Here is an 18350-nt window from a genome sequence, read left to right as displayed (position 1 = left end):
AAGAAATTTGCTACCACATTTATTTTGTTGTTTCAACACCGTCCTTTAACTTGTCCAGCTCCCTCATTCCTTCATGCTTACCTCCCAGTGCATTTAGAGAAAACAAATCTATTTCAATATTCATGTAAACCTTAATCCCTCAGCCCTGCATCATTAACCTGATTCTCTATTTCATTTTTCCTTCCTGTACCTGTGCTAATTAAAGTACATCTTTCTTGGACATGAGTGACCTATATTACACACAATCTTCCAGATGGAATGATCTTTTATCTGACAAGCTGCATTGCTTCATATATTCATAGAATCATTTAAAGTATATATTTTATAAGCAGTAGAAAATATATCCAATAAGACTGAGAAAACATGACACAGAAGCCTGAAATAAAATCAGAATTCTCCATATGCTGGATACAAAATTACTAGAAATTCCTGTCCTAACAGTAAATTAACAGAACTTGTAATGAATCATGGAGAGTATCTACTGTACACAAAGCTATCATGTCATGTGTTCCTGGGTATGTGTAAGCTAATAAACATAACAGGACAAAATGGGAAAGGGCAAAGTAGCTTAGTCTCAAATGACTGCTACATAAGTTGGCATCTCTGTAGGTCTGATGCATTAAGAATACACACTCACGCCCAGCCGCAGCAGCAGATGTGCTGGTAGGAGAGGAAAGAGCATTGGATAACGATACGTGACTAGGGCTAGAAATATTGGTTACATCCTGGGTCTGGCTTGTGACGGAGGACTGTCTCCTTAGAGCCCCCTGAAAGGAAGTGCCACTCTTGAAAGTATTGACTACTTCGATCTGTAATGGAGGAAAGAATGAGACAAGTTGCTTAAAGTATGGATACAGTTGCATAACTGACAGGAATAATAAAAACAATAAATCAACTGTGCACATAGTTTTACTTCAACTGAAATAAATACTTTTTAATGTTCCTTTTAATGTTTTTACATAGTAAATGATCCAAATTTTCTGTCTGGATAAAATGAAACAGCTCCATAGGAGGCAGTGGAGCTGCATCAGTTTAAACGACTAGAAGACTTGAAATAACAATCTTTAAAAGTTAAACTATTTTATTTATATGTAAATGAAACTGGAATACTTGATATAACTAATCTCCGCTTTTTTCCTACTGAGAATAAAATTACTCTGTTATTGCTCTCTAGGTGTCCTTCCAGAGGGATGAAAATTCAGTCGCTTAGTTGGAATCTGGGGGGAGACAGGGACCACAACCAACCAAACAAAAAAAACCCTTTAAAATATTCCAAATACAACTGTGTTTTGTCTACAAAAACAGGGTTGTCAATATACGAGCTTGATAAAACAGAAAGTGTTCTAATATTTTATCTGACTTCTTCTAAAATTAAAGTGAGTATAAATTAAGCATAGTGATAATGAATTTTTTTTATAATTACAGATTTAAAAAGATTAACATTTTATCTTTAAGCAGAGCACTTAAAATCACACAGATGATGTGGAACTGGATTGACTACTGCAGCAAATAACATTACAATTTTCGCCTTGTTATTTTCATATGTCTATTGCATGCACTGTTTGATCTATTCATCCTGAATACCTTCCAGAGTGCTTTATTCATCACCACAGAAGATAAGTTAGAGAAGAGCTGAGTATTTCAAGGCATTCTTTGTCACCGTTATAACCCAATAAAAAGTAGGCTCTGTGTACAAATGTAAAGCCAGGGATTGGCAGTAGATAATACCAAGCAGTAAATATATGCTACAGATCTACATCCTCTTTGCTACATTAGTACAACCACAACATGATAAAGCAGCAGTAGTAGTATCAATTAGAAGAATTCAACCAACTAATTTGAAGTAACCAACTGTTACCAGATTTGTATCTTGCAACCCAGATTTCTGAAAATACACGGCTTAGAAAGTAGGTGGGAGAAGGTGAAGTGGTATATTTATCAATTAAAATAGCACAAATCTTGGTGCAAGTCCTCCTAAATTTTCCTTCATGAAAGCACTATAATAAATTGACTAACATTTTCTATTGTGGCTAGTCTTAGGAATAAGCAAATTCATATGGCTTCATCTTTAATAGCATGGATGTATCCCCTCCCATAATCTTATCTTGGGACATCACTGTTTATTTTCCTGCAAGTTTTTATGGTAATAATCATATCACAGCCAGCTGTAAAAGGGATCAAAAGTTACTGCTGTAAAATTGCCACACTGAACTTTTACTATACAAACATGAAACAGCTGATCTGTTCACTGACCTACTATTTCAGAGTTCTGTTTACAACATCCATTTATATGTGCACACTAATGGATCAGTCATCACAACATTTTACACCTTTGCTCTCAGTGTTTTCTGCCACAGACTTATTTTGAATTACATGTCCAATACAAATATCACAGTGAAAAAATACAATCTGAGGCGAGTTAGCATATGGAATAGGGGTACAAGTGACTTATTAGCCAAGGTTCACATTGGCATCTAGAAAAAACATGAGACTCAAACCATTGGTTACATATGAAGGCGTATTAAATACTCACCTGAAATGTTCACTGTACAAAAGTAGAATTAAATACAGACCTTGGGTTTTCATGATCTAACACTGGTGACAGAGCACTCTTCAAAAGAGACCATTCAAAAAAGATTTTAAAGACTCTTACTGAGAACATGAAGTACGTGTCACTGTGGAAGACACAGATGGTAAATCCTAAGCCAAAGGGCACTTCTAGATATACAAATGTCTTCCTAATAAACTGAAAGGAAAGACCTTAGTATAAGAGTGAAAAGATAAGGGAAGATCTGTATTTAATAATTTCTCCAAAGAACAAGAATTACAGGTGTGTTATTTACTCGTTCTCCTGAAGAAAGTAACTACAGATCTTCATGAATATAATTAAAGGGGGAGAATGACACCCTTTTCAGAATCTTAAAAGCTGAACATACAGGGTTGTGTTCTGCCTGAAGCCAAGAAAGAAGAGAACACTTGGCCGAAAAAGTTTATCTTCTAAAACAAGAAAACAACAGAGAAGAAAAAGTTCATAGAAATAAATAAATAAATAATGCATTTTAAATAAAGATGTGATCTTTTTAATTACAAAAGAATGCATTTATTTAGAACATTTCAAGTTGCTAAAAAGGAGAAAATAAATGATAATTCATACATCATGAGAAGTCTGAAAAATTTCCAACAAAATATCAAAATATAGGATACAATCATGTTTTGATCATAGGCTTTCAGGTAGAGAAAAAAAATACTGTCCTACATTTGAAGCTTATTTGTAAGGTTGGATTTTTACCTCTCTCTCATTTTTTATATGTTCTATACTTTAGAAGATCCATTTTTTTGACACACACAGCTAATAAAAATATCACTGATTACCAGTTTAAAAGAAAAGGGTGGGGGGGGAATCTTATACTGAGAGACGGCTCCTGGCAGAACAGTTTTCTCTAGTTTCAGAATTTTCAGCAAGCATTTCTGTCCGGGATATTATTTAAAATAAAAGAAAAACCACACACACACACACAAAAAAAACCCCAAACACCAAAACCCACCAACTTTCCTGCATGAAGTAAAACAGTTTCCATTTCACTTGCACTGGGCTACTGCAATGTTTTCTGTATTAAAAGCTATGTGGAAAGCCACAAAATGAGGTGCTAGATTTTTATCTACCTTCAAAACCACATGCCAGGAGTGACTTTTGCATTTGTTCAAAAGTTTTAATGCAGAAAGGAAGGGAAAGAAAATGCAGTACAGCACCTTCATGTATTTTTTAGCACCTAAAGAGGAATAATCTTTTTTTCAGTAGCACACATGGCTCCTGTATATTTTTCAGTTTTTGCTTTTATTCTCAAAACATTTCTAGACAGTTATTTCCCACCTTAAGCAGATAAAGCAAACTGAATTACAGGATGAATGAAGCAGAGGAGGAAAGAATCAGGCCTGGTGTTGTAAAAATCTATCATGTAGCTTGGAAAGTTTTCAAATCTCCACACTTCACAATTTTCCATACTCAAATGAAAACCAGAGAAACTTCTCAGTATACAATTAAAAAAGATGCAATGATTTTTGGTTTTTACTCAGATTACACAGTTTTGCCTGAAGGTGAACTTGATGAACTTTCCAAAAGCTATTAGATCTGCCAGGATGGTATGATCAGCTTGTCTCTTCCTTCAGAATGAAGAATTTGTAGGAACTGCAACAAAGATTTGGAAAAAAATGCTGAAAACTATCAGAGGTTGAAAAGTCCTGTCTTTTATGCAATTTGAGATCACTTTTATATCTTTCTGAAACTTGCATAATTAGAATGAGTCATTTGTGAAACTTCATACGTCAGTGGTCTCTGAGAGAGCTATCCAGTAAGGAAACACTCTTCCCTTCAGAGAAGGAGAACATCCATCCATCCAGAGAAGCCCTATAGTATATTTATAAGACAACAGAATATCTAAATGAACAAAAGTAGACAAAAAAAGAAAATCAGAAGTAGCCATTCTCTTTGACTTAGTTATGTGTATTTTTCATACACCTTTCTTTCAAGCAAATTCATGCATGTCTTCACAGGAATATGGTTGACATTTCAGTATGAAGAATCAACAACAATCAACAATTTCTCTGGGGTCTAGGTTTGAATCCTCTGTTTTGAGAGAGGCCACAAAAAAGAAAAAAAAGGTCTTTAGAACCGCAAAATTTTTGTCAGTTTGGATGAGTTCTTATTAGAATATTACAAGGCAGATGTGCAGTTATCTGGAAAAAAAAAAACCACAACAACCAACAACCCTGTCATAGATTCTTTATAACTGTTTTAAGAGCGAAAGCTGAAGGCTTTTGTTGAGTGCTGTGGCTATCTGTCCAGTAATGACTGAATAGAAAATAAGCCAAACTAGAGATAATCTAAAACACAGCACAAGCATATGATGGTGGAAACTGGTCTTGTTAGGATTTGAATGATCAATCCAGTTGTGAGAGAGTTTAGGGTTTATTCCTAATCTTACTGTCATCCTCATATATATATGAAGTGAGGGGATGCTCTACCTTCTTCTTCCGCATCTCCAGAAGTGCATTAGACATCAGAGGATTCTTGCAAATCCTCCAGCTCCCCAAGGATGCTATAGACATCCTCGTCTTCTTCCATCAACTCTTCTTTAGCTGGCTTCCTGAGAAATGTAGTACAAGTGTATGAATTCATTTTTATGGGCCACAACACAGTGTGAATCAAAATGCGCTCAACTCAAGGTCCATCCAACAATGGATCTAATTTGACCTGCACCTAAGTTCATCACTCTCCAGTGGACACCTTAGAACTATCTGTGAATCTGTCCTTTTTTCATTATCATTCCACAGTTGTGAAATGGATGTAAAAGTCAAAGTCACTGAATAAATAAAATGAGAAAAAAATCACAGAAGCCTCTTGGCAGGAGAGAAACAGTACATCTTACTGAAGATACTTATACAACTAAGAGCAGAAAGGAAACTAAGATGATGGATGTTAGCAAAGAAATATAATTGATGTTAATTTTGGTTTAAATAGTATAAAAGAATAATAATTTATCTGTGAATTAAGTCGACAAAGGTATGCAGAACTAAAAGCTACCTCTCAGGCTAGAAAAAGAACTGAAAGCATGTAATTTGGTTTTTTGTGCTTGTAGTTGTTTACACTCACCACAACCAGAAAGACATCCTGACAGAAATGCCAAGAGACAACACTCCTCCTACAGCCATCAGGAAGAAAAGAATGCACATTTAGAGGTCATCTTTTCATAAAGATGACCATTACCTGGGCATCTGTTTGTCACCTTTATACTGTGACAATTTGAATTTTCTCTAATGATGAGTGCTCCTGACTCAACAGAGTCAAGACACACAACCTCAAAGCTGAAGATCCGTATTTAATCACTTACCACAGAACCTTGCGAATTTACCCAAATCCTTAATCTCTCTAATGGCAATTTCCACCCTCTTTATTTTTCGCTCTGTCAATGCACTAGAGAGACCTAACTGTTGTAGTTTCAGTCAGCTGCTTTCCCTTATTTATTGTAATGCATGGCTGCATCTCTTTCTCCAGAAAAAAAATTTATCAATCTGTAGATGGGAAAGGGAGAAAGGGCTGTTTATCTTAATGAAGACAAAAATAAAAATCTTCTGAGATAAAAATGTTCTTTAACAGATTTTTTAAAGAAAAAAGATTTCTTAATTATTCACCGCTTTTTCCTGTAAGCATGATGTAAAACATTCACATCTGATATGGTGAGTACATATCTTTCAGAGCTGCTCTCTTCTGCAAGCTGGCACAAACACTTGATCAAATAGAGAGCACTAGAGTGCTATAGAACACACTACTTCACTGCAATGAAAAAGGCAAAATAGTTCAAATAATTATTTTAGCACTAAAGGACAAATTTTATTAGACATCCTAATCTGTACTATATTTAGCACCATGGTTCAGTGCAAATATTTAGTATATTAAAAATGCCATGGATTGTTGTATTTAGCAAAAGTTGAGGGTTTTAAAATAAAAAGATAGCTATTTCTAAGAAATCATCCATAGTAGCCAACACATAGATTTAAATATTTAATGGACGCTTAGGCCCTTACTACTGAAAATAAAACCAGAACCACATTTTTCGTTACCTAATAGAAAAGAAAATAAGTTCATTTTAATCATCATATATATATATTGTAGTGCCAGAACTGAAAAGTTTGGGTTTTTAAATCAAATTAGACTTCAGACTCAACAACGTAAATTATTCTGTTATTGCAGAAGTGGCAGCAACAATATGTTTTTGACCAAATAAACCATTATGTTTTAGAAAGCCTTCATAGCATTTTGCTAGCCACTGTCATGGCTAGCATTTTCTAAGTAGCACTGTTTTATGAGCTGTCATCACTGGAGTAGAAAAAGAATGTCCATTCACAGTAGTCTCAAAAAAAGTATACCTATTTTTGCATATTATTATTTTATAACCTTTTCACTTTATCTCTCCTGCTATACACACACGCCTTTGTTCAGTTCACCTATTTTACTTTTTCATATGCTCCTCCTTTAAAAACAGTAAAGCAATTATCAAGTACCATCATTCACACACACAAACACTCTGTGGCTTTCCTTATCCTGTCTTGATCAAAGATTAATCTTTTTTTATCCTAAACCATGTGGACTTTTACTTTTAGCATACCTGCGTTTGGATTCTGTTGAGACCTCTGAACCAGAGAATTTGTCCACGTCGAAGTTCTCTTTCTGCATGATCAATTTCTTCAACATCTTCATTGAGTTCTTCTTCAGGGACCTCCTCCTTCTCAGTGAGCCTCCCTGCCTCCTTTAAAAACTTTAGCCTACTTGTTGGGATGGTTGCAATGACCTAAAATTATAAAAAAGTACTGAAAACATAAGCCTCCTTCAATAACAATAGTATAATATTCTGCTAATTACAAAAGAACGCTGATATTAACAAGATCTATAATCTTTCAGGAAAGTTAAGATAGGAATATTCATAATAGTACCTTACACTTATACAACTCCATTTTAGTCCAAAAATACTTAGTTCACTGCATAAACAATTAGCATTACTTGCATTGTTAAACTACATTGGCAATACACAGCTATGGAGCAAGTTTAAGGCTGGGAAAACATGTTGTTGTTTCTCAAAAAAACCTAAAAGATGATGTGAGTATTCAAATGTAATTAATTAAAGAAAACAGCAAGATTGATAATTCTGCAATTAGAATTTGGGTATTTCTAATGACTGATAATAATCTAATGTATGTTAATGTGAGCTGAAAATTAGTTGCAATCTCATGCTTATAAATCCTGTCACACTACATTAGTTCATGTTTTCAGCTTCCCTTTGTTTCAGCAAGTTGAAATGCTTTACTCAGCATTTACCAAAAGTAAGGTTTCTGAAAGGTGTGGATTTGACTGTCTCCCTGTTGGACTTCTTATAGGGCTATCTTTTACTCTGTGTCCTTATTACCAATAAATTCTGATTAACTCAGCCCCTCTTCTTGTTTCGTTTGTCCACCAAAGTGGTCCTTGGAAGTAATTAATACAGGAGATGGCTAATAATCTTAAAAATTTGCAAATACTGCAGTTAGACAATGTTATAACGTAATTATTTTAAATACATTTCAGTGTTACCCTCTTGGGCAGCCATTTCTCTTTGTTCTGATTTCTTTTGTCAGCTTGAATAAATATATGAGCAGATGGATATTTAAACAAGAAATTACCTGGAACATATTGAACCCTTAAAAAAAATCTCCTACAATGTTAACTATTATACCCATTTAGCAAAGAAATGCTGCAATATTCTTTTTTGTTTCTCTTTGTTTCAGCAGTGAGCAATCACATCTCTGAAGCCCAAATGTGTCAACGATGGAGACAAAACAGACAATTGCAGGAAAGTTGGTGAGAATTTATCTTACAGTTTTGGAAAACTGGAATGAATACAGTGAAGAACACGAAAAGCTACCAAATGTTTTCAGGGGGAAAATAAACTGTAGAGTTTGCTGAGGGTGTCCTTGAACTTCATGATCCACAACTCCACATTTATTATATTATTTTTGAAGACAGATGAAGAATGTCAAAAAAAACCACCCAACTGTTTCTACACTGCTACAGAACCTTTTTAAAATGCATTTTGGAGTTTGAAAAACCAGATGTAATCTTGGAAAATTAATGAATTGGTGTGGCACAAGTAGAGACAGAACATTAAAAAAAAAGGTAAGAGCTAGTCATTCAAACACTTAAACTCCTTCAGCTTCCCAGCTTTCAAAATACTATAATGCCAGCGCTCTACAGAAACTTGAGACTGTTTGGTATCTGATGGAATTGATGCTGATGAAGTATTTGCAGGACAGTACACATAGAAACAACTGTATTTGGTAGTGATTCTTTGTGATAGAACATACCTCTCCTTCACGATCTCTCTCAGCCAGGCTGATAGATCCTGCTCTAATTCTTTTCTTAGGGTGTTTACATGTCTTTTTGTTTGTTCGTTTTCCATATCTGTGGACACCTGCCCAGTTCAGGTAATGGCAGACTCAATAGACTGGATTAAGGAAGTAAATGTTATTCCCCCGAAAATTATCCCAGTTTTAAAATGTGATCAGTAATTCTGGGAATGTAACATGAAATATTTTAGAAAGACTTGTTTTTTTAGAAGTGATGAGGGCCACCTTTTAGAAAACTATCCCTCAAAGCATCTAAGATTGGCTTCCTAGAAATTACACTTTAAATCACTTTTAAAAGTGCCAACTTTAACACCTATAACTGGAAAATCTTGATTGGTTTTAGCAGTTCACAGGAACAGCAGGTTCAGGAGACTGATAAAACAGAGGGATAACAAATTTCTGCTGAACTAGAATTAGTCATAGCAGGAGAGAAAAGGCTGAGAAGGAAGAGAAGCACCTCTTCTAAAGAAAAAGAAGTCTCTTTCACTGTAGACCTCCATGAAGAGGGGACTTCCCACAGACTGTAAATCATGTAAATATGTAGATAATGCTTTTGGGGTTTTTTGTTTTTTACTTGTGTTTTTCTTTTCTGGTCACTAAATACTTACCACAAGAGAAACTCTTTTCCCTCCACCCCTGTGTATTTGCTTTATGTAACACTGTAGTCTTTTAAGTGACAAAATTGTTGAGGTATTCCAATACCAGTTTTAATTTAATGGCTAGGCTCTTGCAATAAGGCTTGGGCAACTATGCCCATCTTTAAATAGAAAACAGATGGTGATATTATTCTTAGTTTTTCAATGGTTATGCAATAACAACATATAACAAAATTTAGAAGCCAAACAGTACATTGATCAAAGGCTGTGGGAAACTCTTCACAGCTGAAAGATCTAATAAAACAGCTAGGATTTTTCTCCCTTGCTTTTCTTCCCCCATCCCAAAGTTTGTATTTTCTAATCAGTTAAAAACAACTCTTTTCTTTCCAAGAATTATGAAACTGACTTTAGGTCTTCCTCCTGCAAGGACATAAATCAAATCACATCTTCAGGTAATAATTACAGTAGAACAATCTAACAGTGGTGGTTTTCAGCAACATATGCATTAAAAGCTGTCATGATTCTGAGCTTACTTCTTCAAAAAAATCTGAGGCCCAACTGTCCCAGAAGTTAATTTCTTCCATAAGACAACAAACATCAGTTTTGAAAGCTAGTGTCCATTCATCACAATTCCATCAGAACAACTTCAGTATTAAATTGCAGTTGGGAGTTCCTTCCCTGTTTCTTCATAGTGGCAAACTAGTTGGTCTACATGTATCTTTATATGAGAAGCAAAATGTAACTTCACATTTTTCACATCTTTTTTTAACGTGTCAGGTAGCATTAACTTAAAAACATTAATAATGCATTCAAACATGAAAAAAATAACATTATTATTAACTTTGCAATATGTTTGCACATAAAAGAATAATGCAGTATTTTAGCAATACTGATTGTATCTATATTATTACTTCCAGCTAGACAATCACATAACTTATTTAATTATCTCACTGACACTTGGTTTTACATCTATATATAATTTTATATTAGCTAATGATGACACAGGTGGTAGCAGAATCTTAAAGTGACACATGAAATAAACTGCACTTTTCTGCAACTACTATAGGAAAAAATCTTTTTTCTTTCACCCCCTCTTCCACACTTCGCACGCAGGAGTAGGTGGATGGATGATCAGTGCAGGTCTATATTAAATGCACTGGACTTAGTCCTATGCCAGTAACAAGCCTACCATGGATTTGTAGAATGGCAGTTTCAGCAAGGGAATTAGTGAGTTGACATAGAACTGGCACTTCTTTTCACCCTCAGAAATTTGCTATGGCTGAACAGACACTGCTGCATTGGGTACTCTATTGCAGGGAAGGTTACCATGCAATTCCTCTTACTAGACTTTTTTTTTTTTTTTTTTTTTGGTGACTAGGTTATGAATCAAACGTCTCTCACAAAAAAGCCTAACTGAAGAACAACTTGGTGATAGCACACCCTGCTTAGGGAAAGAAAAGATATGAAAATTAACAAAAGTCAAAAGGAACAATGGTATAGATTATCCTTACTACTATATCTATTCTTGAAGTACTTAGAGAGCATCCTGTATTTCAATGTGTGCTATATATGCCACTGTGAGAGATCAAGGAAGCAACAGTATAGTAGGATTATGAATGAACAATATCAGATCTTTGATCGGTGTGTAAAAACAAAAGAAAGAAATCTGCATATTCCTGAATGCTTACCTGACCCCATACAAGTTCTCCCAATCCAATAAATACACACCACATCCACTGGTCAAGCTGCAGGGGAGAACAGCTAAATGGTTTTCCTCCAAACTGGACAATGACTATCTACAAAGGAAAGCAGAGAAGAAAGGGGGTAAATATTGTCTGGGAAAAACAAACAAACAAACAAACAAAACAAAACAAAACAGTCCCCCCCCAAAAACCCCAAAACACACAACCCCCCAACTTTCAGTCATATTTTACCTGAGATTTTACTTTGTCTTTTACATATTACAGCTCTGCTGGTTTGATGCCAACATATTTTACCAGTAGACTAGTCGAATGTATTATTAACAATCCATTGTATAGTGGACTGAATCTAGAGAGCACCCAAAATCAAAATACTATCTTATATTCCAAATACATCATTTGACACTCTTAGGTGGCACTAAGTCAAACTACCAGAAGTACATTTTTGAAACTCATCCAGCAAAAGCTGCAGAATCTTGGTCACTAAAAATCAAACCACACAAACTTATACAGCCTGAATTTGAGGTCAGAAAAAGCAGTGCCAGTTCAGGCTATGGCTTCCTCATCTCTAACAAGAGTCATATACAAGTGTCAGGAAGAAAGAAACCAGGACTGTCCCTATGTATTCACCCAGCTTCTGAGTATTCTCAGCTGGGGGCATGTTGACCCTGATGTAGTTTATTTTGGAATGCGCATGCATGAGAGATTCTTCCCTCTAATTAACATTTTATTGTACACTTATAGACATGTTTTCATGGATAGACTGATAGTATACCAAAATCTAGTCCTGTTGGAGAAAGAGGGTGCGAAAACCACACAACTTGCAGCAGGATAACCAACACACAGAGAATCTGAACAAGTTTCTAAGTCTGGTTAGATTCAGAAGGTTTTCCCAACTGAAAATCAGATAGTATTGATTTTTTTTTTTAAGCAGTGCTGCTGCAAAACCAGGGACCAGAAATCACAAGCCAGAGATTTAAACTGTCAAAGGCTTCAAAACAGAAGTTCAAAGCAATTTGTCCAATCTAAGATACAAACAAAGACTAATATATAAAGTGGTTGCTTTCTTGTGTGAGTGAATAAACACAAGCTATGAACACAAACTTATTCCATGCAAAGTGCAAACACATAGGAAGAATGAAGGGGACAGATAATGGAACGCAGTGGATAGGAAGTGGGAAAATGATTGGAGAGTGTAAGGAAAGTGGAGACAAAATAAAAATTGTGAACATGATGCTAAAATTATAAGAAATTACAACTCCACATTGAGAGATTTCTAAATGCTATATGGCAGGCGTGGCATACTTTAACCCATCTTCCTTCACTGTGAAAATTAATTATTTGTTCTGAAAGCAGAGAAAGGAATTAAAAAATAAAAGAAAGCTATTGATTGCCTGAAGACAGTAGTGGTAACTACCCTTTTATTTCTCAAGCTGTTATAGCTCTCACAGAAGCACTTTCTGATCCTTATCAAGGATGCATATTAAGAGTCTCCATTTTTTTTACTTTGAAAATTTGGCCACTGATGCTGGCTTTTTTCTTTTTAGAGGGGTTTAGGAGGACTAAACTAAACTAAACTAACTAATAGTTAATGGAACTATTGCACTCAAAAATGAAGTATCAAAGCCAAAGTCTGTACTTCACAGAAATGTAGTAAATACATGTGGAGCTAAGAAAGTTTTAAATATGAAATAAAAACACTTCTGTGATCTCCCATAGCCTTCTACATAATACAAGCTCCTGGAGACAATAGTTTTCTCTTTAGAATACAATGCTTAGCTCACACATCCAGCTATTAAAACACACAGCCAAAATAATCAATACTTTTCTGACATTGCTTCAACAAGTAACATTATGCAAAGCTATATTTCCACAATGTAATAAACAAAGTGGAAAATTAGTAGAAAGATTAACCTTCTATTGTCCCAGGAAAAATTACCTGATTTTAAAGAGAGATTTAAAAGCAAGTAAGAGTCGCAGCCTAAGTATTCTCATGCTACAATGTCCTTTTTGATTCACTGTCAGAGTGCAAACTTAGTGTTTTGAACTGTGCACTTTAAGTCTTTCAGCTACTCGGAAAGCAGGGAAGAGTGAGTAAACAGCAGCTTATTCAGAAATGTGACTAGCAGCTAGATAACACTTCTTCTTCAGCCAGACAACTGCGTACAGTAATGCCTAGAACTAAGAAAACATCCTCAAACATTATCTATGATTAAAAAAAGAAAAAATTAGAGATGGTTGTGAATTTGTCAGGCCCCTTCTAAAGGCATTTTAGTTCATGATACTAAACCCATGTCTCTGAACTGGCAGTTAAAGACCATCACCATCAAGTTCTACTACCAATCACTGATGTCCTTTCTCCCATACTTAGTTTACTAAGTGGTTCCCCTTTCCTACTTCAAACCACTACAGCCCAGATTCAGATAGCTCTATCTTCCTCCTTACTCCTTCCATGAGAAAGGTCCCAATATGATAGCTCCCAGGATGCCATTGCAGAATCGAGGAATAATGTCAAGATAGAAAGAGCTCAACCCTAAGCAATTGTGAGGGCTGCAGTAGACTTCTAAAAGGTAAAGACAAACGCTGTCAAGTACAGGATAGATGCCACTAAATGGATGGTTACAGGAGCAGAAGGAGAATTAGAGTTCTTACAGAAGGAAAACTACAGCTGTTTGGAGAAAGTGTATGTATGTAATTATGTTCACATGACTGGGACAGCAAACTTGTGAGACAGACATGACGAATTACTACAAAGATGTAGTATTACTGAGAACATGAGTGGCATTTGGCAGTGGCATTTAACCTCCGAAGAACAGATCAGCATTAGCTATTTGAAGGTCAATTTGTCTATTCATGGAGTAGTAAATTAATGTAAAATGCTTTGCTGCTATTGTTTGGTATACTATTTAATGACTTGTGAAAAATCCAGTTACAATATCAATAAATCATGATGGCTGTTATTATTGTACATCTTCAGATTAATTTAAGATTTGACCTAGTTATAGTGGTCAAAATTTATGTGGTGTTAGTATGGCTACATAACATTTTCCATTATTGACAGTTGTATTAATTGAGAAAATATGTAAAACTAGGTGGTTTAGTATTAAGTATCCCTCCTAAAGCATTCTGCTTTCAAAAAAAAACACAGAAAAAGAAACCCTTAAAGTAAATTTCTGATTAATAGTTACTAGTTCTTGCCCAAATCATTACCTGAATAGCAAATGTACCCAGTACAATAGTGCAAAAAATAGGATTTCTGAAGATGCCATCAAAGACATTTCTTTCACCATGGATTTTCCGTGCGTTGATTTCATTGAAAAGCTGCATCATGACAAAGGTGTTGAAGATAATGGTATAATGTTCTGAAGGAGGAGAGTGAAGCGGTGCATTCCTCCCACTGTCAATCTTAAACATTTTCTCACCTAGGTATAAGAAAAAAATAAAAGTTTCCACTAGAATAAATTAAGCAAACTTAAATTTATATTTCCCTTGTTGGCTTTAGCTAGTTGCCTCCTATGCTCTGCTTTACCAGTTTTCTTTCTGCACTTACTATAATACAGGCAGAATTTATAACACTAGTGACCAAAAGACATCTAAACTTCCTGAGCAATAAGCTTATCAAATTATGACTTTTCTTCTAATAATTCAGTATACCTACACAAATAGTTTTCAGTAGTACTTTTCCTGTAACCAAGTAGTAATTATTCTAAGTCAATTCCTTCTGATGTACTGAGCACTTGAGACCACTGAAAATGGTAGAAGTGTTTGCAATTTTCTACAATAATTAGAAGCAACCACTCTTCAGCAGTCTTCACCCATTTGCTAATCCAGTATGGCATAATTCTTGACAAGCATTCAAGAATATTAATGGTAAAAAGCACATTGATCATTCTGCTAATCTGCTTTAAAAGCATACCATCAAGCATTGCTTTTTATTTTGATAATTTGACTATCACTTTTAGATCTGACCAATAAAAAAACCAAGCTACAACCCATGATGGATAACTGTAAAAATGAGATAAGTTTTCTGAAAGTTACCTGCACCTGAGGGACTTCTATTCTTACAGAATCATAGAATGGTTTGGGTTGGAAGGGACCTTCAAAGATCATCTAGTCCAAACCCCCTGCCATGAGTAAAGACATCTTTCAGTAGATCATGTTGCTCATAGCCACATCCAACCTGACCTTGAACACTTCCAATGATGGAGCATCCACAGTTTCTCTGGGCAACCTGTTCTTGTGTCTCACCACTCTCTTCATGAAAAAACGACTTCCTTATGTCCAAACAAACCTACCCTCTTTCAGTTTAAAACTGCTGCTCCTTGTCCTGTCACTACAGGCCTTGGTAAAAAGTCTCTCTGTCTTTCTTATAAGCCCTCTTTATATATTGAACGGCTGCAATAACATCTCCCCAGAGCTTTCTCTTCTCCAGGCTGAGCAACCCCAAGTGTCTAAGCCTTTCTTCACAGGAGAGCTGTTCCAGCTCTCTGATCAGTTTTGTGGCTCTTTCTCTGGACCTGCTTTAACTGGTCCATCTCTTTCTTGTACTGGAGACACAAGAACTGGATGCAGCACTCCAGGTGGAGTCTCACAAGAGGGGAGTGGGGGAGGAGAATCATCTTCCTCGACCTGCTGGCCACACTTCTTTTTATGCAGCCCAGGATACAACTGGCTTTCTGGGCTGCAAGTGCACATTGTTGGCTCATGTTCAGTTTTTCATCCACTTTCTAATATGCAAAGTTTATACATAACATAGTTATTGAAAGAGGCATTGTCTGAAAGTAAGGATGGGGCATTCACATGAAAGGGTAAATAATGAATGAAATAAGAGTAAAGAAGATTATCACAATACTACTAATTTTCATAACCAGTGTTTCGTCAATAAAAGAAAATTCAAACTTGAAGAATTTTTGTTATCCCACTAGCTTTATATTCAGAATTTCTGAAGAAAAAAGAATAAAGGTTTCCTCAGGTTTTCTCCTAAAGTCATTAATTCCATTAGCTAAGTTAACAGTGAGTGTTTTTTTGCCTTGGGGTATTTGAGTAGTTCATGTTCAAGTCACTGGGAATAATACTTCCAAAGAAAGAATTTGGCTTCTGTCTTTTGACAGAAGGTAGCTTCCAATATCACAAATATATCAGTCACATAATATGAGGCCACAAAACCTAGACTATGAGATAGTAGAGATTTTTAAGAAGATTATAAATCTCCAAAGAAATAATTAAGTATTGGAAAACATTCCCCCTTACTACATATAAACAATAAAGGAAAAAATTAATTAAAGCAAACAGATGTAATAATTTTTTCATTTATATACACACACACTACATCTATTTACTTTCATTCAATACACACACAAACAAATCTATGAATAATACTCTTCAAGGAGAGTAACTGTCCTTCATTCTCTATTATTGCATTGCATCACTTAATTGGCAAAGCAGAAAATGCTGCTATTGTGCAATGGCAGTGGTTAAACCCATAATTAGTTTTTATTTCCAAACATGTTTCAAAAAGCATTATAGTACATCAACTTGAAGTTTATTACACCTAGTTGCTGAGGTTATTTTTTTTTATACTACAGTTTGACAGAACTAGACAGTGACTTCTGGATTTCTGATGTGCCTGACATCTCAAAGACATTCCTCTATGTTTAAACACCATGCATTTATTGCCACAACAGAGAGAAAAAAAAAAACAAAACAGAAAAACTTGATGTACTAGTCTCTACAGAAATTTACAACAACAACAAAAAAGGAAGTATTAGTTGGGCTATATCCTTCAAAGTATGCATGGGTTTTCCAGAGACACACAGAAGTAATTAGAATAGGGCAAAAAAGCCTGGTTTTCTTGTCATCAGGGCTCAGTATAAAGTATTTTAAAATGCATCGAAAAGCCATTAAAATTCCCCATAAATATCACAGAATTTCTCATTCTAAGATATATATCACATGAATTACCAAGACCTTCTACACCTGTTTTAGAGAATGTTAAATTACAATTTCCTTAGCCTCACTAGATGTTCTCAAAATACACTGTAAGCCTAACAATATTACAGACTGTCTCTCTTCAAAACCTGGCAGTTATTTTGGTTTAAATAGCTCCACTGCAAACAGACCATCACCTCCTTTGAGCATTCCAACTTAGCTGCCTGTTGTTGTTGGTAAGATGCAGCAAGACTTTTACAATGGAGCTCAAAAAACTCCTAAGAACCATAAATTTACATTTACAGATTATATGGAAGTCTGTATATAAAGAAAAAATCTGAAAGACAACACATATAATTTAACAGTGATGACATAGTGACAAGAACACATTACCCAGTTGATAAAATTATCAGTCCTTCGAGCTAATTCACTTATTGTGGAGCAACAGAATCTATTATTAGTCCCTACTGTTCCCTGCAGCAAGAAACATTCCTCCTCCTTCCCTCCCCTCTCCAAAACACAGCTTATAAAAAGCATCCATTGCTAGCATGGCCTGAAGAAGAGTCCAGTAATCTAATAAATTACATTTTGGAAAAAATCCCTTTTAATGTCCATTCTATATATTAAATCTCAAAACAGAGCATTATTTGTATCACTTAATACTGATTACTTGCTTATCTATACTACTTAAGATCAGCATTATTTCTTGACTATGGCAAACATTTTTCTCCCAATTAGAGCTTCTCCAGACATGTAAAATGAATTTTGATTTTTGGTGTGGGTTGTTTTGGTTTTTTTTTAATTTATTATTACACACCTACTAAAGATGACAAGTCTCAGAATGAAATTTCTGTATAGAAGAAGCAGGCTAGATACTCAGACTAAAATGTAACTTTCTATGCTACGTTTTCATATAAACTTATGCCAAAGCCCAGACCTACATTTCCTTAGGAGACAAAAAGGCTCACTGAGGCTCCTCCCATTGTAAACAACCTACGCAATGTGACTAAGTCCCTCTATTCCATCTGTTCTGTTTCCCCTACTGTTTCTGATACTATTAAAGAGCTCGGTCCTGCTAGCTGTTTAACTTTGACAGACTTAATATATTATGCATTGAGTGGTTACATTTAAAGCATTTTGACATATCAGGCTACAAGACCTAAACGATTCTGAGCAACAAGCCTAACAAACT

At 35.2% G+C, this 18350-nt stretch overlaps 1 protein-coding gene across 9 annotated transcripts in view; it reads right to left on the bottom strand.

Moving 5' to 3' along the window:
* Window positions 1-18350, bottom strand: part of ATP2B2 (ATPase plasma membrane Ca2+ transporting 2) — a 451559-nt gene that overhangs the window by 10388 nt on the left and 422821 nt on the right. For 5 of the 9 annotated variants that reach the window (XM_075096585.1, XM_075096583.1, XM_075096581.1 and 2 more), the window contains 4 exons: window positions 14441-14652; window positions 11219-11326; window positions 7164-7346; window positions 723-809 (listed from right to left, as the gene is read on the bottom strand). In XM_075096585.1, the coding sequence (XP_074952686.1) occupies window positions 723-809; window positions 7164-7346; window positions 11219-11326; window positions 14441-14652 (590 nt within the window). Of the gene's footprint in view, window positions 1-637; window positions 810-7163; window positions 7347-11218; window positions 11327-14440; window positions 14653-18350 lie in introns of all 9 variants that reach the window. The other 4 variants (XM_075096588.1, XM_075096589.1, XM_075096586.1 and 1 more) reach the window with 2 other exon arrangements.

The sequence above is a fragment of the Phalacrocorax aristotelis genome, chromosome 6 (genome assembly GCF_949628215.1).
Source record: "Phalacrocorax aristotelis chromosome 6, bGulAri2.1, whole genome shotgun sequence".
Taxonomy (NCBI): Eukaryota; Metazoa; Chordata; class Aves; order Suliformes; family Phalacrocoracidae; genus Phalacrocorax; species Phalacrocorax aristotelis.
Note: the sequence above shows the minus strand (reverse complement) of the source record. Positions and strands in the feature narration are given on the sequence as shown.